Raw genomic sequence first — 24,612 nt, 5'->3', positions numbered from 1 at the left:
TTTGCTGGCCTCCAGTTCCCTCATCCCTGTCTGACCGCTCTACACAAATGTTTGTGCTGGCACAAAAGCAGGCATGGGAACACATGTTTAGGTGTAGGGAGAGGATAGGATTGCTTCCTTCGGCCGCAGTGACAGCTGACGTTGGCTAAAGGTCTTCTGTCAAAACGGCAGCCTGCGTGCACTCAGATAAATCGGCATGTCCAATGGTCTGTGCCTGAGGGCTGGTGGAGGGCAGAAGCAAAGAGTTAGCCTTTGGGGTGGTGCTGCTGGCAGGACTGGGGGAGCTGGTGGACTGGGAGCCTGTAGCTGACTTGGAGGATGCCAGTGGTGGCTCTGGCAGCCTGGCAGAGGGAGAGCAGGACAAGAAGGAGGGTGCTGAGCTGTGGGGACCCCCAGGGTCAGACTGTGGGCAGAGCAGTGGCAGCTGGAGGTAGAGGTGGCAAACCACAGCCATAGGGCATTGCAGTGGCAGTAAATGCGTTGAGTGTGGTCAAAGAGGTGTGGGTAAGCTTAATCTGTTTCTTCTCCCATGATGTCTCAGCTTGTGGAGATGTTGGATGCCTGTATCTCCATCCAAGCTTGCTGGTGGCATACATGGCATGGGATGAGACCATGTGCCCGCTTTCCATGCCCCAGGCTGGGCAGTGATTCTCTGGTAAGCACTTTTCCTTCAGGTGGTCAGGCAAGAACTGAAGGTTAATAGTCCAGTGCCGTGTCCCAGGCTGACCAGGAGTGCAGCAGGTTTGCAGTGTGCAAAGGTTGGCCATCCTGGAGAAAACCTTACCATCTGTGTCGCGTAGGTGGATGAGCGTGTGTGGTGTGTGGCAAGGCAGGGGAGCAAAATAGCACCATTTTGCCAGTGGCTGAGGCTGTGAGGACCAGATACATCCAAAGCTGGTTAGGTTTGCGTTGTGGTACCCCCAATCTGGCTGCTCTTGTTGCACTCTGGAGCTGGATTTTGGAAGCTGGGAAAAGGAAGAGGCTGGGTTGAGGAGGCTCCTGGGCTATCTATGTGTGGCAGTGTGAGCTTCGGGCCATTTGTACCACTTCTCTGCCTAGCACGGAGGCGATTCCCCGTGCTGTGGTGTGTGCGTTGCTCTGAAACTAATTCGCTTGATCATTTTAATAAATGTAGAAGGGACGTCCTGGTGTGTGAGTAATGGGGCATTAATCCATGCCTAGCTGTGTTAACAGCACTCTAGGAAGGAATTAACGCCACATAATTCATTGCCCATTCAACTCTCGCTCTCTTAGTTATGGGATGTTTGATTTAGGAACTCCCTTCTGTGAAAGCTGCTCAGCCTCTTCAGCTTTGAGGTGGGTCTCTGGCAGCTCTCATTTCCCCTGCCCATCTGCTACCAGTTTCCTCCCAGCTCCTATGCTCCTCGTGCCATGCAGGTTCCCAGTTCCAGCACTGCCATTATCCACCTGGCTGTGAAGTTTAACCATACAAAGACTTTCTGAGGCATCAGCACCTTTTTGGTGCTGCTGGCTTGTCTGCTGCCCCAATGCAGGTGCTGATGGGAGGTTTCCTGAGAAGATGCAAGCCCTGCTCTCTGACCCTACTCCCATAGGAAGCCCTGGAGCTACACCCCTGCTTGGGTGCAGAAGCTTTGCTAGTCTGCTTTTGTTTGCATTTTTTGGCTCCTGAGAGCACTGTGTTCCTGGGGAGATATACTTATGTCTTTACTTAATCTCTTTCCTTTCTAGGTTAAATATATAATGTTGTTCTAGATTTGTTTTTTTTAATATCCTGTAAAATTACCAGCATTTTCCTCCCAGCCTGTGTTTTTCCTCCTCAGGATGCAGGACTGCAGCTATTTTCCTGCCCTGGCAGGATCTGAGATCCGGCTCTCCCCAGGAACTCCCTGGCCAGGGCGCTGGAGGCTTGATCATTCACCATCTTTTAAGGGACTCGGGGGGTTCTGTAGATTACAGCAAAGTGCTCAGAGGGAGTTTGCAGTGACTTTGGGTTTGTTTTGCAAATGGTCATTTGCTGGAGCTCTGTTTAAACAAACAGAGCTCAAATAAGCTTTCCACTTCAGTGCATTAAAATCTCTTAATGCATTAAAATCCCCTGGCCATGGACATTCAGGCCTCTGTTGTGCCAGGTGCTGTATAAACAGTTATCAAGTGCTGGTGTCTGCTATAAAATGATCACAACGTTCTCTTCCCCTTGCTTGTCTGCGAGTTGAATAGCTTTTGTTAGGGGAGATGATACTAGTCCTGGCATTTGCTGGCCCTATGGCCAGCACCAAGGAAGCCTGTAACTCTGCCTGGTTTTAAACTCAGGAAGATTGGTTTTACCCCTTCCTGCTGTACAGTTGCAGCAGGAGCATCTGTTCCTTGGTAGGAAGCAGCAGCAGTTTTCCAGCTGGGTCAGACAGCTGGGGAGGGCTTTGCAGTTACTGGGCAGGTGGAGAGCTGAAGCCAAAAGTCAAAAGAAAAAAAGGAGCAGAGAGCTAAACCCAGCTGTCCCAAGTTCCTCTCAGTGCAGTAGCATCTTCTCCCACCCCCATCACGCTACTTGTTTCAGCAGGTATGAAGCAGCCCTGTGATACGTCTGTGTGTCCATCAGTCTCTCACTCTTTTGGCTACCTGACAGTGGTGAACATTAGCCTTGCTGTCTTCTCTTGCCTTGCCCTTTGTGATGGGTGCCTGGCCTCCTGGATGCCTCTCTGCAGGGAAGACTGCAGCAGGGGCAACAAAGGGGGGAGTTTGCCAGACCTTGGAGTGGAGTGTCAGGACCACTCGGTGCATGTATTTTGGCAGAGCTGCTACCTCAATAAACAGAAATATCCTATTGAGGGTAGAGACATTATCAAGTGAGTTTTCATGGTTCATTGCTTATTTATGCCAGGTTTACAGGTTTTCAGCAACTGGTCTTCCTATATTTTTATATTTTGGTCTTGTTCTTGTTAAATTGATAGAGAATTAGATTAATCTGAAACAAACTACTCTTGTGGATGTGCATATGAAAGCACATGCAGCTAAAGGTGTAAGCGATTTTTACTCGGAAAGTGCAGACTTAGCTTATCTGGAGATTTTTAAGGTCTGCTTCCACAGATTAGTTGAGATCAGGTAAACTGTCTGAAGAGGGGTCATGGAAGGGATAGAAGGTGTAATACTGTAGTGTAGTGGGTGAGGTTCATGTGCAGTGTTTTGGAGATGAGCCCCTTTCCTTAGCGAACTCTGTGTGCTGGTCTCATGGCTTTGCCTGAATGTGGGACTCCAGAAAAAGCAGCTTTAATCTCATGTTGTCCAAGCATGGGACTGTGCAAGTGCTTTCAGGCTGCCCTGTCCTTGGCATTTAATGTGACAGGGAGAGGAGCAGGTCAGTGCTGAACTGCATGTAGCCTCACCCGCTCTCCTTCCTGTATCTGTTTGCACCATCAGCAGCTTTTTACACTTTCAGGGACCTTTTATTCTCTGGAATGCCTCTGGCCCTCAGGTTGTATCTCCAGAGCAGAAATGTCAGCCTGAAAGCCACCTTGTTGGATGTGAGATTCTGTGTGGTTTAGGAAATCTGCAATTAAGGGGCAAATTTCATTCCAGAGGCAAAGGGCAAAGATATCTCCTCTGCTTCTGGCTCGCCACCCATGTGGCAGCTGGAAGGGCAGAGGGAGGATAGTGGCTGAGTGCTGCTGAGATGCCTGATGGAAGCGTGGGGCACCTGATTCCCAGGTTGGAAGTGAGGAGGAGACAAGGACACTTCCAGAAAGCTGAAGGTTGTGGCCACTTCTGAAATTTTCTCCAGAGTCCAGATTTCTTTGTGTACTGACTTCTACCAGCTCTCGTTAAACAGGAGCAATTAGGAGTCTTAGAGAGAACCATTTCCCGCAGACTTGGAGCTTTAGTGCTGTGCCAGTAGACACTGAGCTCAAAAGAGTGGTCCAAAGGGCAAAGTCACATCAGTAGCTTGGGGAGGGAGAGGCACTACTTAAAAGGCAATGTTGGCACAAGATGGAGCATGGGCTGTCTGTTTGGGCTGGGAAATAGAGGAAGGATTGTAACCACTGGAGGAGCAGGTTTTTGAAGACTGTCCTTTAGAAAACAGCATGTTGGAGGGAAGTCTTGAACGGGTCTCGCGATGGCACGTGATTGTCTTGGGGTGGCTGGGTGGACCTGCAGAGAGTTGGAGGTCCACATGGTGCTGTGTGAAACGCTCCCCGGAGTTCCAGAGAGCTGTGATGGGTACAGCTGTCCCAGACGTTGGGCAGAGCTCGTGCACTGCCTGGCTGCTGCGATTCCTCACATGCTGCTGGAGCCTGATGACACTGGCAGCTCTTCCCTCCATACGTGCTTGTATATTTATATATACACACACATTTATAAGGCTCCCTCTGGAGCTCAGTCTCCTCTCTGAGGTGACCAGGTGCTCCCTTAAGTCACTTGTTCCTCAGCTGGCCTCACCCTGCAGTCTGCCCAGTAGGACCTGAGCTTCAGGAAGAGTGTGTGTCAACTTTGTCTCCTTGGTGTCTTTCTCTCCTTTCCCAGGAAGCAACTAAAGTGAAAAAGAAGTGACTGAAAAAGAAATTAAGGAACGATTTGGAGGAACAGATTCATTTCTTAACAAGATCAAGTTTGAATTAAATGGCTGATAAACAGATCAGGTAACTTTTTAAAAAATTTTTGAGTTGTTGGTTGTGCTTTAGACTTTTCTTTTAAAGTCTTTCAAACTTAATCCCTTTTGTGATACAGGAGGTTGGAAGAAATCACCTGATCATCTCTTCTGGCCTTAAACAGTTCTGATTCCATCTCTGCTCCTTTCTTACCTGCTTTTTTTCAACCTTCTCTTATTTTCTGTCTTTGCCATGTTGTCACATCTCTGCTTTCTTCAGTTCTTTTTTCTTGCTGTCTTTTTCTTTCTGCCCCATGCTTTTTACCCTGCATGAGTCTGTTCCTTTTTGCTTCCTCTTTCAAAGGTCAGCTTGACCAGCTGACTTCAGCTTGCTGCCATCAAGGGAGCAAAGCGAGGGGATGCAGTGCTTGAAATTACAAAGTCCACATAGATGGAGCCTTGTGCCCTTCTTCTAAAGCCAGTCAATGCTTGAGTGATTGCAGGAACATGAAGTACCAACAATAATCAGTGACACTTAAGTGCACAGCAGGAACTTAAGAGCGTTGGTCCTGGCATATACAAAGGCTGGATTTGAGTCCTTTCTGGAAATGAATTGGGATGCGGTTTTTGGAAAGATGCAGTAATAACCATAGCTTCCTAAGAGCTGTGTCAGCTGGATCTGCACAGTCCTGCACATGGGTTTAACTTTCTGCTGCTTATGAAGTTGCCCCAGATAAATGACTCCTACGTGGTGTGGGATTCCTGTGGGTTTTTCTGTGGTCCTCTTCTAACATCTAGTTTTGCAGGTTACCAGCTCAGGACAGGAGGGGTCAGTGGGTGAATGAAACCTGGTGACAGAGGGCTAGGACTTGGCAATGCCTGAATGCTACAGGCAAGAGGGCTGCCCCTTCTTAGCGTTTGCCATGATTAGGGTATCTTTCTGCATGCCTGCCTTCTGCAAATGAAAACAGTCCTGAGCTGCACTGATAACAAGACAGCATTGTGGAGTGTTTATGTGCCTAGATTTGCCTATCATCAGTTACCCAATTTGGAGAGCACTTGGCACTCTTCTTTTACACCCATGAAGGGCATGCTGAGATTCACCTCCATGGAGCCTGACGGGTATATGTGATAGCCTCAGCAGAGCAAAAGGACCAGATGTCCGTGGCAATGTGAAGCTTGGTATTTTCAAGGAAGGGAAGATGTGTCCTCCCAAGATCTCCCCCAGTCCCTCCAATGTGCTTCTGGCAGCGTGAACAGGAGCTTGCTGGCTACAGGGACTAGTTAAAAGGGCTGAGGAGGAGCACTAGGAGAACTGGGATGCCATTCTATCCCTTCTCATGTTAAACTGAGCAAATGGCTTTATCTGTATGCTAGCCTGTGTTGTCCCTATTTCACTAAGCCCTGTGCACCTAGGTAGTGAGAGGCAGTAGCTGTGCAGAAGCTAAATAGGACAGAGAGACCAGGCACAGTGGATTCTCATCCCATGAGACAGCAGAGAGCACCGAGGTGAAAAGTGGGATGTCTTAGCCCCAAGGAAAAAAGCTTTTGTCTCAGGTGCAGTGCCCTCTGTCGCAGGTTCTTCTCTGTGCCCCAAATCCCTCACGTCTCCCGCTTAGGTCATCTCTTCCGTCTGTGCGACCAGAAGTCTGCAGTGGTCACAGGCAGCCAAACCAAGGAGATCTGTTTAAGCTTGGAGGATCTACCGAACCATCTTCGCTTGCAGCGTGCATTTGTCATCCCTTAGCAAAATAAGATTGTTACCAAAAATCTAAAATCCACAGCAGTGGTTTGCTGCACAGCAAGATCAAGGACATTGCATTTCTGCAGCAGTGGACATGGAACTTGATCTCAGTGTCTTGCCAGATACTGCCATGTAATCTGTCTGCACTAGTCTCCCTCTGCAGTGCACATGGGGGAACCTGGGTGGTTGGATTCAGGTGTGATGGGGGTGTTGAGCAAGGGTTTCTCACCCACAGAGTGAGAGGCTCTCTGCAGCCCATGTTGTCCAAATTTTTGGCTTGTGCAGGCACATCAGACTATTCCCCTTTATTGCTGGGGTCTGTGCTGAAATTAGGGAATCTTTTGCACTCAGGGTGCCAACAGGCAAGATATTTGCCACGTGTCTGTGTCTGTCTCCACCTGATATAAACCCTGTGATGATTTCACTATTGGAACAGGTTGAGAGAGGCAAGTGTTTGCCTGCCCTGGGTGTTTCAGGGACCCTTAGAGAAGTGATGACAGTGCTGAGGCTGGAAAGGGGAACTGGTTGTGCCTTGGAGTCTGTGACCTGCTAGCAGTGACTTCAGAGCTGAATGTGGGTGGAGGCTGATGTGATCCTGCCTTGAAACACCCTCCTTCCCAGTGGTGCCTCCATCTTGACATGCTTTTATCTGGTCTCTAAACTCCTCTTTCAGTGTGAGTATGGGTTAAATAAGGAGAGCACCATGATGTGAAGCTTACTGTTTGGAATTTTCCCATGTCCTGAGTGCAAGTTGAGCGTAGGAGTTTGCAGGCAAATCTGTTCCCTTCTCAGGCTGCGGTGCAAAGATCCCCGAGGCAACCGAGTCTTGAGCTGGTGAGATCTTGCAGTCTTGGCCCTGCACTGAGTTCATGCACTGATTTGGGCCTGCCTTCCTAATGTGCTGTGCTTGTTTTAATCTCAGTCTTGTTTGGGGATGTGGGCTGAGCTCAGGTCTGTCTGTCTGCCCGTCCTCGGCACGTCTTCTTCCAGCAGTGCCAGCCCTGGGGCTGCATGTGTGTGTTGTATTGGTGTGGGTATTGAGAAGGAAGGAGTTTCGTCTGCAGGAGAGCAGAGGCTGAAAGGAGTTTCCTGGAGTGTCAAGGTCATGCTTAGTACTTGTGGGCAAAGACTTTTATTTTTTTTTTCCACCTCTCTTGTCTGCTTTCTCCAGGGAGACCTCAAGTTGAAACCCTGAGTCTCCATATCCTGCCTTTTCCTTGAGCCTGGAGCTGAGAGGCAGCTCTTTCAGCATGGCCACTTACTGATCCTCTCTGCAGTTGCCCCTTGATGCAGAGTGCTCTGCAATGCCGCTGGGGGAGAACGTGTTTGCAGAGCTTCACCCCAGCATGCCATGACCAGCCTCACCGCTGCTGCTTCCACTGGGTAATGCAGCCTGTGCCCCCATCCAGAGCATCATGTCACTGTCGTGAAAGTCAGCATGTCCGTTCCCGCTGTGGGAGGACTCAGCCTCACCGGCTCACCCAGCTGCAATCTAGGACTGCTGTCAGCCATCAGTTTAATATCTGACACATCCTATGTTCAGGGAGCTATATCCTGTGCTTTATTGGAGGGAGCTGACTCAAACAGGCTTCCTTTGTCTCTGTGTGTAGTGGTTTATTGAGCATATAAGTGCTGGACATTTTTCGTAATTGAATTTGCTGGGAACCCATGTTTGGTTAATCTGGCTTTCACTCAGTGCCACGTGCAAGAATTCCCTGTAGGAGCACAAAGGCAAACAGAGAAAGCCCTGTGTTTTGGAAGCACACGCAGCCAGCCAGGTTTTGATTTCCCTGAGAGGTATGAGCTCATGTCTCTGCATCGCGGCCGTGCAGGCTGCCAGTCAGGTGGTTTCGCCAGACTATTGGTTTGTGTGTGTTCTCCTCGCTCCGGGCAGTGGGTCTGGAAATAGTTTCCTGGAGCTGCAGCCGTCTGCTCCTTGGCTGCCAGCTGGGCGCTTCTGCTGGGCTCATTCCCACATGATGGTAGCAGCTGATGTGTCACGAACCTCTCATTAGATGTGTATCTGATTGTGGTGCTGAGAAGCATTTGCCAGTAAACCTACTGGCTTGGATGCCATCAGGCCCTAACTGAAGTCAATCCGTGTGGTAGATGGTCCAGCACTCTGTCTTTTCTCCTCTAGGGACAACAGAAACCCTTGGGTCCTGGGGAACAGGGGTTTTCCTTGCTCTTAGTGATCTGTGGCTTAGCTGTTTGGCTCCACTCCGCTCATCAGTGGTTTGTCCTGATGCTATGTGCTGCTTTCCCTCCTCCCCTCTATGTATGGCAAGGGCCACGCTTTGCCTTGAGGCAGAGCTCCCTTCATGCTGGAGGGGGGACAGCCTTGTTGCACAGTGATGTGTTAACTCTGGACATGCAAAAGAGCTTTATTCTTTCCTCTTTCCCTCCCCTGACGTTATGCCAGTGCTAAGACATCTGTTTTTCTGCATCTCGTCCCCTTACAGTTTACCTGCCAAGCTGATCAATGGAGGGATAGCTGGGCTGATTGGGGTCACCTGTGTATTTCCCATTGACCTGGCAAAAACTCGCCTGCAGAACCAGCAGAATGGCCAGCGGATGTACACCAGCATGTGAGTACCACCTGCACAGGCAGAATTCCCCGGGACTTTTGGTGGGGAGTCCTTCCACTTTGTTACCTCTTTCAGGTGTGTTCAGCATTTCTAAGAACTGGGCTGTCCCCAGGAAAGCAGGGGGACAATCTTGAACCAAGCTGTGCTTGAGCAGATAAAGCAAATAGAGCAGCTATTCAAGCTGCTGAGCCCAGCAGGCAAGATCTCTGCAGAGGACACTTTGTTTTGCATGCCTTGCTTGGGAGCAGTGTGTTCACTGTTATCAGGGCTCAGGACCAAAACACAAAGAGCCCTGTTTGGTTCTCTGCTGGACCACAGTCAGGTGCATGGGGGAATTTCTGCCTCTATTCTCTTTCCATGTCTCTCATATTGGAGGTGCTTCCTTTGCCGTGTCAGTTGTAAAAAGAGGAAGCAGTCATCTACTCCCAGTCTAGAGCAATGCATGCAGACCTTTTGAAGGGTCACAGGTTGACACATGCTGTAGTTACCCCAGCAGTCCTATGTCAAAAAAAATTACGTGCTGTAGAAAAAGAAGGCGTGAATATATATCCAGCCCACCAAATTCACCTGGGATTTGTGTAGGATGCTTAGGGCTGTGTATCTGCTGGGAGAATGTGCACCACACTCAGCCCAAGATGCTTTATCCTAGGAACTAGAGTCAGGCCTTAGTTTTCCAAAAGTACTGGTGTCATTGAGGGGGTAGAAGGGACTGGGACTGATGATGTGTGTCCTGTCCTCCTGCCACCTTGTTCAGAAGTAGTGTTATCTGCTCCCTGCTCCTCCACACCAATACGTTCCTCTTTCCTGCACAGGAGAATTTGAGACAGAGTGGGAATAGGGAGGAAATGCTTTGTATGTTGATGGTTTTAGTTTCTGGGCCTCCTTGCTCTAGCTGACGACACGTAATTATGCATGAGCTCTGGCATGCCGTGGCAGACTGGTGCTTCCCCTGACAGTTACAGTGCTCTCTGCTCCCTGCGTTGTTTGTGTGCCCTGGCAGGACATGGCCTCCCATCTTGCCTTGCCTCTCCTTTTTGTTGTGTCTTGCTCCTGCCACTGCTGCAATTTGCTTCTCCTCCCTGAGTGTCGTTTCTCCCCCAACCTGATAGGTGACAGCAACAGGAGTTTGGGCAGGGTGGAGGATTTGTAGGCTCCCCTTGGGAGTGTGTGCCAGGATGCCTCACCTCTGGAGAGGGGGCTCAGTAGGAGAGAGGCTTTTAACCTCCAGCAGTCGAGTGCAGATCTGCTCCGTAGCCAGGAGTTGTTGTGGGATGAGGCGCCTTTGAGGAATACACAGGCTTTACCCTGTATATTTGAGCTGGGTCCTCCTAAGAGTCTATGACAAAGCTTGGATGTGAATGAGTAATGCTGGAGGTGTTCTCTGGCATTGGCAGCAGCTGTGAGGATAAGTGAAAGGGTCTTTGGGGGCTGAGGGGCCAGCAGGGACAAGGAAATAATGGGGATAACACATCGTCTAGACAACTTCAGGCCATCCTGTGTCCTACCTAAGCAAGCAAGGGAAAGGCACTAAGAGGATGCTGTTACCATGCATGGAGCATGTCTTTGAGAGACACCCTTACATAAGCTAGGGATTTGGGAGGGCTTGTGTGAGCTCCCCAGTTACAGGGTCTTATTTTTGGGAAATACTGTATGCCCATCAATACCAGATCTCAAAGGTGTCTGCTGAACACCCAGGAAGGCAGCAAGTTCATATAAAATTTTGGCTGTCATGCCTTGCTTCTGCTCAGCTTAAGAGACCTTTGGCATCAGGGGAGCCTTTCCTTTGAAAGAGACAAAGACACTTGGGAGCAGCCCTGAGGGCAGGAGAGAGCTGGGCTTTTGGGCTGCACTGCCCCAGGTATGTCCTGTATAATTTTAGTTGGCTGTTGGCTCCCTTTTTCCAGGGAGAGGAAAGAGCTGGGCATGGCCTTGGCTCCATCTCACTCTGCTGCAGCTTGAGGGGCTGGGAGTGACGTGCAAGCCTTACATGGTGAGGTAGCAGGGCTGCCTGAGCATGGTGGGGAGCAGCTCTTCCTGCTTCCCTCTCTGCTGTGGCTTGTTCAGAGCAGCACCGCGGGCTCGGGAAAAATGCCTTGCCTCCAGCGTTGTGGTGGAAGAGCTTGCTGCGGGGATAGAAGAAAGGTGCTCCAAGATGTCTGGGGCTTACAAATTGGGGGGCTCCTCCCAAGAACAAGATGGGTGCATGCAAGCTGCAGGAGCTGGGACAGGGTGCATGAAAGATGGGGTCCCAAAGGATGCAGGGTGTCCCAGCAGAGAGGGGAAACTCATTGCCATGACTGGCAGCATGCAGAATGGGCTCTTCACAAATAACGTGGGGTACCCTAGAGCAGTCTTGACCCAAGCAGGGCCATAAAGCCCTCGAGGGAACTCTGTATTTCCTTCTCTCGCACCTCAGCACTACTACAGAGCGGAGATTGAAGTTTACTCCTTGTGTTGCCAAATCTCTTAGAATTGTATTATTGTTTTCATAAGGTACACTTCCCTTATTACTACTTAAAAGAGCCTTTTGTTCCTTAATTACGTATGGATGCACACCTCTCCCTTCCCCTGTGACCATAGGAGGTACCCGTCCCTTCCCAAAGACAGCAAACCAACTTTCAGCCAGTGCCTGGGCTTCACACAGCCATGGTCCAGAGAGGGAAACTCTGCCAGGGGATCTGTGCTGCCTTCCTGAACTGTGCCTCTGGGTTTGTTAGGTGTGTGCAGCTGTGCCTTCGAAAGGCTTTGAGCCATTCTGGCGCTCTGCACAGTTCTCCTGTTTGCAGTAAATGTAGTCGAAACGAAGGCAGTGACAGTTTTCCCCTTGGAGCAGACCTCTGCGGCACCCTGCCACACTCTCCTGGGGGTGAGAGCCTGAGAGCTCGCTGCCTGCTGTGGGACCTGAGGTATTAAAAGTAACTGCTTTAATCTGCGTGGGAGGTCACAGATGACTGAGAGTTCAGGTCATCTAGTGTTTGTGTGCCTTGTGTCGAATTTCACCGAGTAAGTCAAGCAAGTCAGCATTGGGGGTTTTGGCCCCCCTCATTTCCCTTCCAGAGCTGATTTAAAAACATACGCATGGGATCTGCTTGTTAGAGCATCTCATGCTTGTTTGCCACAGGGGACCCTGGATAAACAGCCCTTGCAGTGACACTTTTCCCTTTTGTGTTTCTAGAAAGCAGACAGCACGTGCAGGGTGAGCCGCAGGTTTCAAAGCCCCTGTGAATTAGGGGCTGAAATTGGGACTCAGGCCTGAACAATGGCACATTCAGCAACTGACAGGGTTCCCTTCTCGGCTTAGGGTTTTGCTGACAGATTGTAAATGAAAACCATTCCAAGAGATTTGTGTTGTTTTTCTCTGCTCTCACCCACCTTTGAGCTCCTGTGGCTTATCTCTCTGTTTTGTTTGCAGGTCTGACTGCCTCATTAAAACAATTCGGTCGGAAGGCTACTTTGGCATGTACAGAGGTAAGTAAAGCTGAGTCGGGCATGGTGTAGCTTTTGCGTTGGAAGCACTGGTGTGTAAGTTGGAGGAAAAGCCCACATTCACTGGCTTATAAAGCAATAACCTAGCAATATCCTAAGATGTTGAAAGGTGCAGCTCTTTCTGAAAATAAACTCCTCCATGCCAGGTGTCTGCTCAGCTCTCCACCATTGAGGGCTTGAGTCTTGCCTGTAGCTGTTTTGGTGTTAAACCTTACCATTTATTGAAGTTCATCTTCACTAGCAGTTTAAGTGAAGCTGCTGGACTTTGTTTCAGGACTGCATGTGTGTGTTTCCCAGCTCGGGCACAGTAACTTTTGTCAGTAGCAAACCTCTTAAGTGTCTGACTTTGTGGTTGATGATTGAATTTATGTCAAAGCCCACCACCAACACGGTCGGGCCTGCTATCCCATCTAGTTCGTAGCTTGTCTCCAAAACCAGCTGTCTCTCAAGCATGCCCGAGTGCTTTGTTTTAAGTGTTAAGACAATCTGCAATTAAAAAAATATTTAAAAATAACCTACCCCCAGAAAAAACTCCTTTGGGTGGTAAGAAAATCAGAGGTTGGCTCATGGTGGAGCTTCGGCTATTTAGCTGCTCTGTGCTAACCTGCTAGAAATCTCCTGGCTCCTTGGCTTAGGCTGTTTGTTGCAGCAGTGAGTTCCTCGGTTGACATTATACCTTTCTATACCTTTCAAAATCCTTGAAAGTTTTTAAAGATTTTGAGGAGAGAGGAACAGCAGGCCAAATTCTGACTTTACTTGTAGCAGAGGAAAATGTGGAATACCTTCTTGGCTTTCAGCACAGGCTGAAACTGGCTTAGTCGACACTGAATTCTGATTATTTTATATACTGGCATTCAATTGCCTGAATATGCAGTTTTTATCTCTGAGGTGTTCAGATAGCATTCTTTGTGGCACTCATTCACTGATAAAGGCTGATTAAAGTACTACTTTGATTAGGTGAGTCCTTGCTCTTTGTTTTTTCAAGCGGGAGTCCAGAGGTGCTGGCACCTTGCTGTTGGCAGCAGCAGTGTCTCTTGCCACTTCTGCCATAGCTCCTGTGGAAACACAGACACTGCTGCCTGGGAGCAGTCGCTGGCTGATGAGGCAGTGTCTCTTGCCCAACTTGCTGGTGGGTGTTTTGGGGGAGTGGGGTGGATGCTGGGGATGGATTGGCTGCTTCATGCCAGCTTTTCTGGGAGCAGGCAACAAGACAAATAATCCCGAGGAATCCTGGCAAACTGCATCTTCGATGCTAGTGGTGACATGTTACCCCTTGGTTTTTCTGGGAAGCGGGCTGCTTCTGTGTTCCTAGCCAGGAATGGAGCCTGCATTTACTTTGGCTGTAAATATGCAGTGGCAGGCTGCTTGCTGGGGAGCAGAAGGAAGAAGCTGTTCCTGGAAGCTTACAGGAGAGACTGTAGGACCCATCAGGGATTTTGGGAGAGACAGCTTAGTCCTGTAAGGTGTAAGGTCATGGAAGGGACGTGCATCTCCAGGCCACTTTTCACTCCCAAGCAGAAATCTCAAAGGGTGCAGAGGGTTTTGCATAGCTCTTGCTTTTCCCACCCATAATGAGTCTCATAAGCTTGGTCCATGTCCCACTAACTTTGTACACCCTATGTTCAAGGAGCTGATAGTGGCTTGAATTTACTTGTCACTTCTGACTATTAAATGCGGGGCTGGGTTTGGAGAGGGCTTTTGTGAATAGCTCCAGCTCCTTCCAGAAATTCATAGATATTTCAGCATGGCCAGGGTACAAAGGTGAGTCCTCCAAGTACAGCAATCCTGGTCTCTGTGCCTCAGTTCTGTGAGCTGACATTAGCAGCCCTTCCCTCCCTCTTGGGGGGAGGATGGGTGGGTAAAATACATCCAAGATTCGTGAAGAATGTGAGTACTTTTGTGGGAAGAAGGTAAAGAGACAGCTCAGCCTTGCTGATGGGAAGATGGAAATCAGATGGTGGGATTGGTTCCTGCTCCCTCCATCTGTCCCAGTTCCCCAGCAGAAGTTGCTATATGACTCACAAGCTCTTATTTTCAGCCTTTAAGATGCAATTGGGAGGATTATATGTTAATGTGCTAAAGTGGCAGCTGCTGTGCCCCATGGAGGAGTCACAAGTGTGTCAGTTGTCCCTGCTGGGCACTTGGCCTCAGTTGGAGGACAGAAAGGGTCTGCTTGGGTGCAGCCATTCCCACTCTGTGACTTCATGTCTCCTTTGTCTGTGAATCAAAGCTCCTCAGTGTGGACAGGAAAGAGGCTCAAGCTCGTAGGATGCTTTTCTGCAAATTCTCTCTTAAGTGGTGTGTGTGGGCAGACAGCCCTTGTTCTGTAAGAGTAGCCCATAGTGAATTGTGTGATATATAAGGCAATCCCAACATTTCTCTCAAGTTCTTCCCAAAAAGTTACAGGGATTCTTGGGTTTGTTTGGAGGAGGAAGAAGAGGAGGGTTTTTTTTCTCATGTTTTTTCTGTAATGTCTAGGTAGCAGCAGTGCCTCAAAGCTGTATGGTGCTGTCTAGCCCTGTCTGTGCTCAAGGTATGACGGTGTACTGCCTTCAGAAATGAATGAATCCATGGTGCCCGTGGGCTCCTGGACCATGTGGACACCGGTGGAAGGGGACATAGGAGAGGTGCTCTCTCTGCTCCCTGCTACAGTCCATCCAGAAGCCACCTATAGATCCCGGCACATGTCCTGAAAAGTCCCACTGTTGTTTGGAGACCAGCTGCTTAGCGTAGCTGGCAGGAGCCAAAGGAAAGCCTGAGGAAATCAGGCTGCGGGAGTGCCCTTTGCTGTTGATGAGGTTTGGAGAATAGCTGCAGTTTAGCTACAGTAGTGTGGCAGCCTTCCCTGGCCTCTGCTAATGATACCTCCCACGCGCACCAGTGCCACACTGGGGATGACTCAATCCCCGGTTATGTAGGTTGCTGGTGGTATATAAGGGCTTCTATGAGAAATGTATTTTGATAACAAAACCCAAGGCTTGGTTAGAAGACAGCAGTTATGAGTTCAGTGGGCAAACAACTGCTTTTGCCTCTACTTGATTTGTTCTTTGTAGTGCTTCTGTGCTTCTTTTCAAAATACTTTCTATTTTTTAATGATTGCAATTTATTTTTGCATTCTGTTTGTCATTGCTTCTGGTATACGTAGTGTTGCCTATAGGCCAAGGTTAACTTTAATTAGGGAAATAGACTCATTGGCATAGCAAGAATTGAAGAGCTATGAGATTTTGTAAAAAGGTAGAAAACGACTTGGAAAGCATACAGCCAGCAGCTGAAGTATCTAATTTCTCCTCCTCCAGTGAATTGAAGCTGTTAGGGATTACTGAGGACAGGGATTATCCATTCTCTGCTAAGCAGCTTTACTGAAAATACCAAAGATGTAGGAGAAAATGCAGGTTCATTAGCTTTTCTCTGTATATTGTGTGTTTTTACCTTCTGTTTTATTTGCAGTTGAAGGAAAAATTGCTGTGAAAGCCTCTTGGCTCCTGGAGGAGGTCAGCATGTAGTAGCATACTTCTTGCTAATGTTTCTTGCTTGATGGTTTGGAGTTTGTTTTCTTTCTTTCAATGAACCCTTTGAACTGGTGTTAGAGTAGCGGTTTATTCTTTTTTCTTTCTCTCCTTGTTTTTCCAAGGAAATGGTTATTCATGCTGCATGTCAGTAATGTACAGGTGTTTTACTTTCTAGCCATTAGGAGAGGGGTTGAAGTTGTCTTCAACTTGGCATCTGAGGAAACACGTCCTGGGTAGCCACTTCCACTTAAAAATCAGGCTGTATGGATTTGCTTTGTAGATCCTGATATGATTGGCATTAAAAGGTGGAGGTAGAGTGTGAGGATCATGTCTGTGTGGCTTTTCATCACGTGCAAGAGCCATGGCAGGGGGACGTGATGTGTAGGAAGCACATCACACTGAACCAGTGCAATCACTGGTACACTTAAAAGTTTGCAAAAACCCAGGAGTGTGGGAAGGCTGCCCTGCTCCCAGGCTAGTTAATTTGGCTTCTGTAGAAGACGATGGCATTTGTTGGATGTCATGGCCAGTGTGGAACGAATGCATTGGCTTAGCTTGCTATGAGGCAGTGTTACTCTATTTTCTGCAAAATCTGAACATGGCAGTTGGAAGGGGGGAAAATGTGTTGGGCTGCCCAGCCCTGCCCAGCAAAGGCTGTCTGTTTTCTTGCTGCAATTTCCTGCATGATAGAAATGTGTCCTCTGAGCAGAGGATGTGGAGCCAAGGATTCTCATGTCCTGGTCCCAGTTGTACTGGTCCCAGAAGTCCTAGATGCAACTTTGCTTTCTAATCTGAGGGAAGTCCCCCTAAACCTATGTCTTTCCGTGTCTAATTTAGGAGTTCTTTAATAGTTTGGGGAGGGAGGGGAGTCCATCCTGAAGAACAGAGGATTGAGTTGCCTTTCTTTAGGTGTGTTGAGCCCTAATAGCTCCTGTCAACTGGTGTTCAAACCTCCTGAAAATGAACCCTGCCAGGTCTTCAGAGCCTAGTGGGAGCACAGGCTTTTCTGTCTGCTTCACTTTGGAAAACAGAGCTTTGGGACAAGTTGTTTAAATCTCTACAGCAAGCATAAATGCAAAAGGTATACCCTAGTATTTGTGTTTGTCCTTGCAAAGGTATTTATAGGCCTTTAACAAGTCTCAAGTGAAGCTCTTCCAGAGGGCTTGGAGCTCAGCATGCTTCAGTGCAGGCAGGGAGAGCTTGCGGTCATCCACCGGAGGACTTCTTGAGCCATAAGATTTAAAGGGAGGGGAATATTCTGGAGCATTAATCTGATGGTGCAAAACCCAGTACGCTCAGAAGAAACTGGCCCTCCCCTCACCCCATTTTCCCCAGGGCAGCTTGAAAGCTGCCTCCCAGCTGCTGTGTTGTACTAATGCTGGTGTCCATGGCCCGCAGCAGCCGGCCAGGCCATGCAGACCTTTCATTGTACAGGCACAATACAGGGATTTGCTGTTTGTTGCTCCTGACAAAAGGCCACTCCAGTGGGTGCTGGGGAGCCAATCCTTGTTTACACCCCAGGTCCCCCAGCAAGCCTTGCCACGGTGCTTGGAGGGGAATTTCTGCATGCTGCAGCTTGTGGTGGACAAAAAGCCGCTTCAACGGTGGCTGTTCTGAGGGTGACACCCAGTGGTGATAGACAAGGGAAGCCACTTAACTCCAAGGGTTGCTCTAGAGCTGGCTGACTTCTGTGCAGATGAGCCAGTTGCTTTCAACCAACCTCCAGGTCTTTCTATGGCTCTGCCTTTTCTGGGCTGCCTGATAAGCGAGCTGCTCTGCTTTTGGTGATGGTGGGGCAGGGACACTAGCAAGAAGGTGGGGCAGGGGGCTTTTGCTTCTCAGTATCACAAAGTATTTGCAAAGGAGTTGGGTCTGGTTATTAATCCAACTCGTACTCCTTTGCTGAAGGTCTGATCTGCATCCTTCTGGATTTGTAGGAATGCATCCTTGGATGAGAGAAGAGGATGCATGTATGCATGGTGGGAAGTGGTAGTAAAGCTAAAGAAATTACAAAAAACATATTGCAAATGGAGTAGAAACACTTCAGGGGATGTTTTCAAAAGCCTAAGGTGTTGGGAGGCAGAAATCCTATTAATTTCCAGTGGTGTTTCACGTTTCTAAACCCTTTTGATGCATTGAGAGGTCTCCTTCATCAGTCCTTGGTTTTGAGCAGGAGTTACAATGCATTCCTGAAAGATCCAGTTAATGGTTCCTTTATTCTCATTCTCCAATGGCTTTTTCCTCTTTTCCTTGCTCAGGGGCTGCAGTGAACCTGACGCTAGTGACCCCAGAAAAGGCTATAAAACTGGCAGCCAATGACTTCTTCCGGCATCACCTCTCCAAAGATGGGTGAGTAAGAGGTGCAGACATTTTGCATTCAACTTTAACAACACCAGCTCTTGGGACAAGACTGGTGAGACGTCAGGACAAAGGTGGAATGGGGTGTTGTGATGACTGAAATAGGAGTTGACCTTGAACAGCTCAGCGGGTGATTACATTTGGGCTAAGGATGTAATGTCTAAAATGGGAAGTGAAAAGCACTCCACTGGATGACTGCTTTTTGTTCAAGGTTCTAAAAATAGTCTCAGATCTAATCCAAGGTTAGCAGATCCAGAATTTATAGGCAGAATATTTGAGAGGAACCCAATGGCACTGATCACTGCTCAAACAGCTGCTGGGAGGACCCTTGTCCTCAGCATCCTATTGGATGCTGTTATGCTCTTTCTGGCTTGAACAGATGGCAAGTCAAGTTCTCTAGACCCCAAACTTAGCATCCCTCTTGTCCTTGTGTAGCTTGAAAATAGTTTTAGAGAGGTGGTGAGTCTGAATTGATAAAGGGCACTTGCAGTGTTGCCCAGCAGCTGACCTCCAAATAAATGCTGAAGGAATAAAATTACCTGTTCAACTTGCAAGTGGGGGTTGGTTCATGTGAATTAAATGTGAGTAAAAGATGCTAGCTAAGCAGTTGAGACAGGCTGGACCCTGAATATTTAATGCTGTTTTCACCAAGATATTTCCCTTGCAATTTGGAGAACACCTGTGTCTCCCTTCAGACTGAGACCTTTCTCCAGAGACAGCCAGTGAAGGGCACTGTCTTCAGTCCTCAGTGACAGTAGTTAGAAAACACCCTGCTTGGGATATGATTCTGATTATTCCCATCAGCACTGATGGGGTGGAGCCTCACTGAAGATGCAAAGCTCTGCCATAATTACTTGGTTTAATGACTTCCTATAATGTACCACGTCAGTATTGGCTGCTGCAGATCAGTGGCTCAACAACTTCCATGGAGATTGTGGACTGACACAGGTTGAGGATCTCGTGTTTTCATGTACCTAATTTTTTTGTTCTGGAGTCTTCTTTTGAAGTAGCAGCTAACATACGTCTGTGTGACTCATCGGCTAGCAGCTGTTTGTGATTTTCTGTCTCTTCAAATAATGTCTCTTCTGTGCTCTGCTCAGACAGTGGGAGGTAATGATGTCCTCATTGCTCCTCACTTCTACCAAGCAGTGGGTCTGATCCCTGCAGGAGATGACACGGTGGGCCCTGGCATACTGCAGTAGACAGGAGCACAGCTAGCTCTTTGCCAGCATCTACAAAGCGAGGTCTTAGCAGGTTGTACAGGGAAGACAAAAGAGTGCCAAGCTGCCATACCTTGTACCACCAGTGAGAGAGTGGTCCATGGAAGAAGTCAGATCAGCATTGCAACATATGGTGTTCTGTGAGAGCAATCACTGGTGTGATGTTTCAGCCATTAAAACATGACATGTCTGTCAGTACCATGTCCTGCACCATGAGAGGTAAAGACTTCCTCATGGGAAAAATATGTGTGTCTGCCTCTCAGTGCTGAGGCAGGCTTTGAGCAGGTGTTTGGGTAAGTGGAATGCAGCTGTTTTCACAAGCAGCTGAGGTTTTTACCCAGACCTCTTCTAGTTTGACTTCTGGGTTCCTGACTGATCCACACATAACATAGATGATGTGCTGTGCTTGATTCAGAATAAAAGAGCTAGAGAGTTTTTCCAAGAGTAAGACACCATGTTATCCTAAAACATATGTGCTGATGGGATTGGCACTACAGTGACCTAGAGGAGAAGCATGATGCCACTCACGTAGTGGGGAGCCTTTGTGTTTCGACATGAAACATTCTTAACTCCTTTAGAGAAAAGAAAGCTTGGGCCACAGTTAGGTGACAAGAGCTAGGCAGCACATGGAGTCGGGGCCACTAATCTCAATTCAACCACCATGGCTTGGATGAATGAAATCTGGTCAGCTCTGCTCGTGACGATAGCCAGCATGAGCTGGACAGAGAGGCAGAACCTTGATACTGCTGTGATAGATGGTTTAAGGCGTTTCTAACTAGAAATGTCACTCCAAGATGCGATGGGAAAGAAAAGGCCTTGCAGGCTGTCTGTGGGTGGTAGACTATGAACCTGAGATCTAGCTGGAAGGTCTGGTGCATGCTGTGACCTTACTTGGGGAGCAGGGGGTGATGGAAAAGGCCATGACCTTACCAGTGAGGATAAGCACCCTTAGAAACTGCAGGGCAGCTGCTTATCATGGGATCCTTGTCCTCCATGCTAGGGAAATCCCAGGCCTGGGGGTGGATTATGTAACCTGCCAGAGGCATTGTGCCTAGCTGTGCTGCAGTGATTGCATGTTACCTTGCCTTTGGCAGGTCACAGGATCTTTTCCCACTTGTAGCACGTGTAGCAAATAGGAGTGATGGCAAGGACCCGTTTCAGTGAATCATGAAGCTGTGTGTCCCCCAAGGGTTTGCCTTGCTCTTGCTCCCTCTTGCTGAGCTGTTGGCAGTCTGCAGGTTTCTCCCTTAAGATGCTTCTGTCCCCTTCTCCCCAGCTGTCTTTGTAAGACAGGGCGGGATTAGCAGTGCTGGAATCCAAATACCTCTCCTACCCAGGGCAAAACAGGGTACGTACCTACTAGCATATAGCAAGGCTGGGCCACCTATTCACAACTCCAGTCAAAGCCTAGCTATGAACAGCAAAATAGCCTGGAATTAGAAACGTGAAAATTCAAGCTGCCTGGCATATCGATGTGATTTCATTTCTAGATATGTAATTGCAACAGTCAGGGTGTTATATGGTCTAAAGCACAGCTGTGGGAGTTAGGCTCAGTGTAAGGCTAGGGCCTGTTTTTTCATGGTGAGCCACCAAGATCTTGGTTCAGCTCCACCAACATCCTTTTTGCACAAGCCAGACTGTCTGCTATACATTCATAGTATGCTGTGCTCTTAGGCCAGCATCCCAAAGGATGCTCTCGTGCTTTTCTGACTCAGAGCTGCAGAAGTCTTCTAGACCTGTTTGACATTGAATGCCTTTGTTGCTAAGCTTCTAGCACTTGTCTTGCTTGAAATGTGTTGCATGAATTGGAGATCCTTGTCTGATAAAATGTGCATGTTCTGTCAGTATTTGCTGATTAAAATATGCTAAGTGTGTCCTCTATGTGCAAGTGGAAGAAGCGTGTGTGGACCAGAGAGAGTGTGGCAAACCCAGCATGACCCAAAATAGCTTCAAGTTACACAACTACTTTTAGTGTGCATTAATATATATATTTTTTAATCCTTTGAAAAAACTTACTGTTGAAATGAACTTGCTTTTAAACTGCTAGGAAAAAAGGTGGCATAAAGCTTGTTTTTGAAAGGCCAGACTGAAAACACCACCTGTGGCGTAGGAAGCTCCTGGCTGCAAATTGCTGGAAGAGTATTTCGAGGATGTATCACTGCAGGTTTGTGCTAGACTCCCTTTTCCCTGGCCATACTCTTGGATGCTGCTGGAGGTGGAGTATTGGGGCAGCAAGACCTCATGTGGGACCTTGTGCCCTTGTTGGTGCACCCATCTCCCTGAGGCTGGAGATGTCTTTTCCTGCAGCCCTCTCCACCCTGGGGCTAGCTCAGCAGGGCACTCCTGCCCATACAATGCTTTTCCTCTCCTTTTGGTGCAGGAAGGATGTGTGCTCACAGGATAGCAGGACTTGATTTTTGCTTCTTTGACTGTTTCTATTTTGCTGTTGAGACTGTTATGACAGCCTATTGCTACAGCTTCTTGTTTCACGAGGGAACAAAACTGTGGTGGTCCTCCCAGGCTGTCCTGGTCATTTAGGAATAAGGGAGGCCTGCGTGAGTTATGTGAGTGCTGGAAATCCCCTTGCTATGCCATGGAGGAAAGGAAGAAAACCAAGATACCGGAAAACCTCAAGGGCACCCCATGACCTTGATTGAGAACGGCAATAGGGTCAAACATTGTCCTGTGATGATTTTGGCCTGAGGGCCTTTGCAGTTCCCAGGGGAAGTAGAAGAGGTGACCCACGGAAGAGTCTTCAGGCAGGTCCTTGTTATTGTGGCACTCTCTGCTGGCTGGACCACATGGCTGGGGAAGGCAGGACACGAGAGAAGGGAAACTTCCAACCTTCAGGCTGCTGGAAACAGATGGGATTATTTTTTTTTCTCTGGATTTCTGAAGCTGGATGTGTTGAGAGACCCATAATCTCACAGCTGCCGTTAAAATAGCTTCATTGTCCAGAGCAGAGGATGTGAGGGAGGAGTCACTAGGGCTAAGTGAAGCACTTGGGTATGAAGCTAAGAAAGCAATTTAACTTGGTAGTACACCAGCATGCATTTAAAGTACATTGTTGATTTTTGGGTGCTCAGTGAGTGAGGCCTCTTTGATAGATGTAGAGTATTGCCTACTTTTTATGTCCTCTGTGAATCTGGGTGTTAAACACTTCATTAAAAACCAGTCCCTTTAAAGTGTCCAAGGTTTCATGTTTATCTGCAGAGCGTTGAGTGCCAGACAGCTGTGGTGTTTGGCATGTGTTTGCCAGGTTTTGTTGTTCATTTTTCAGTTCTTAGTTAAATAGTCTGCCTGGCTGCGATAAAAAGTGTCTCATGGCTTCTTATAAAAGTGATTTCTTGCTCATAAAAACTTGCCAGTGTCCCTAGATGAGTTTCCTGCTGCTCTTCTCCAAGGTGTGTTATTCCCTTACGTCTTCTGTCCTCTTTAATCTTGACCTTTGTTTTGTTTGCTGTTCTGGAGCAGAGGCTGGTAATCTGCTGATTTAGCAGCTCGGAATCCTAGGAAGACCAGCACGATTGTGTTAATTGTGTCTTTGCTGATGCCAGCAAGTTTTCTTCCTTTCTGCTTTCCCCTGCCTTGTAGCTTTGCTCAGAGAAAAGAAATAGCTAACTGTAATCCTGAGACAAGCAAGGCACTTTTCCTTCTCTCCCATGCAGGTGGGGAGACTGGAGCTTGTTCTCCATTGCCTTCCCAGCTGATATGTCTCCCCAGGGCTCCTTGCTTCATCTGCTTCTCTTTCAGGCTGTCCTAAAATACTCGGATCATCTTTTCTGCAGCATCTGATTAAGAAGCCATTGCACAGCCTGGTTGATCCTTGAGCTGCAAAATGCTCATAGACAGGCTGTAAAGTGAGGCTTTTGATTTAGAAAGGAGGGATTCTGCTAGTCCTGGTGCTGAGCTGCTGTGTCACCTTGTACACACCATGCTTTTGTCTTTCTCTGGGCTGGAACCCTTGTGGGCCAAGGCAGCCTCTCCTGTAGTTACCCACTGGATGTCTAAACACTTCTTTAATGCAGATAAGCCTCATCCAACCCACTGGGACTTGTAAGTGGGGGAATCCAGCCCTTCCGCTAGAGAAAGAGCCAGTTAAGAGCTGATAATCTCACTGTGCCTATTCAGGGATAGCTATTATTTAGTTCACAGAGGCTCAGGGAATTACAGTGGGTTGAGGTTGTAGAAATCAAAGGTCAGCCAGCAAGTAAATGCACTTTCAACTGTTAATCTAGAGGGAGCTAGAGATGGGCTGTTTAATCACAGAATACACCCATGAGAGGAGTATTGCCTTTGTCTCCATTCCAGGTGCATGTCTTGGGACAAAACATGGGTTGTGTCTGTGTTCAACATGCCCAGACACGTTGCCCTGTTCATTGTTCACTTCCACAGACGTTCATATTGGAACAAAACGCTTGGGATCTCCTGCCAGGGCAAACCTGATATAATGGGTGCAGGCAAAGTCACCTTCCTCTTGACTTAGTCCAAACGCGCAACACAGAGCTCCTGCAGCCAGAGGTAGGTTGTACCATACAACCTACAGAGTAACGTCTGCCAGAGCAACATTTAATCTGGTGGCGTTCCTTTGAGGTGGATCTGTCCACCTGCTTTGCTTTGCTTGTCTGAGGTATTTCTGAGCTGGCATCAGAAGTGAGAGGGAGCCTGTGATATGAAATTTCTTGCTTTTACATTTCCCAGCATCATAGCTCCAGCTTTTCTGAAGTGTGGTTGCAATCTTCCCTTTTGGAAGATCAGGGGTTGGGGTTAAAGGGACTGACTGGCAGTTTGTGTGTATGTCCCTGCGTGGCTGTGGCAGACAGGTTGCCCTCCCTTTGAAGGACAACTCCTGTGTGTTGGTCCTCTAATCCATATCAAAGACCCACTATTTAGATTGTTTGAAAGCAGCTGACTTTCTCTGGTTTGAAACTCTCAGGGAGCTTTTGACAATCCGTTGGGTTGTCAGAACAGAGGCAGAGGTTATTTTATGAGTGAGGAAGATGATGTCCAAGCTGGGGACAGTAGCCTCTTGGATAGCAAACAGAAACATATAGCTTTGTATGGATGCTTCCTTAGGTCAAAGATTCCCTGTCTTTGGAAATCTAGTCATCCTTACGCCAGAATGGCTGGTTTTGGTCCCTGCCTA

General features: G+C 48.1%; 1 protein-coding gene across 5 annotated transcripts in view; it reads left to right on the top strand.

Annotated features, from left to right (window-relative positions):
* Positions 1–24,612, top strand: part of LOC126046904 (mitochondrial glutamate carrier 1-like) — a 78,389-nt gene that overhangs the window by 44,714 nt on the left and 9,063 nt on the right. For 3 of the 5 annotated variants that reach the window (XM_049819896.1, XM_049819897.1, XM_049819898.1), the window contains 4 exons: positions 4,498–4,613; positions 8,768–8,893; positions 12,306–12,361; positions 18,147–18,237. In XM_049819896.1, coding sequence (XP_049675853.1) covers positions 4,594–4,613; positions 8,768–8,893; positions 12,306–12,361; positions 18,147–18,237 — 293 coding nt within the window. In that variant the 5' untranslated portion in view covers positions 4,498–4,593. Of the gene's footprint in view, positions 1–4,497; positions 4,614–8,767; positions 8,894–12,305; positions 12,362–18,146; positions 18,238–24,612 lie in introns of those variants that run through there. The other 2 variants (XM_049819894.1, XM_049819895.1) reach the window with 1 other exon arrangement.

The sequence above is a fragment of the Accipiter gentilis genome, chromosome 17 (genome assembly GCF_929443795.1).
Source record: "Accipiter gentilis chromosome 17, bAccGen1.1, whole genome shotgun sequence".
Classification (NCBI taxonomy): Eukaryota; Metazoa; Chordata; class Aves; order Accipitriformes; family Accipitridae; genus Astur; species Astur gentilis.
The sequence above is the reverse complement of the archived record's forward strand: the minus strand, read 5'-3'. Positions and strand labels throughout refer to the sequence as shown.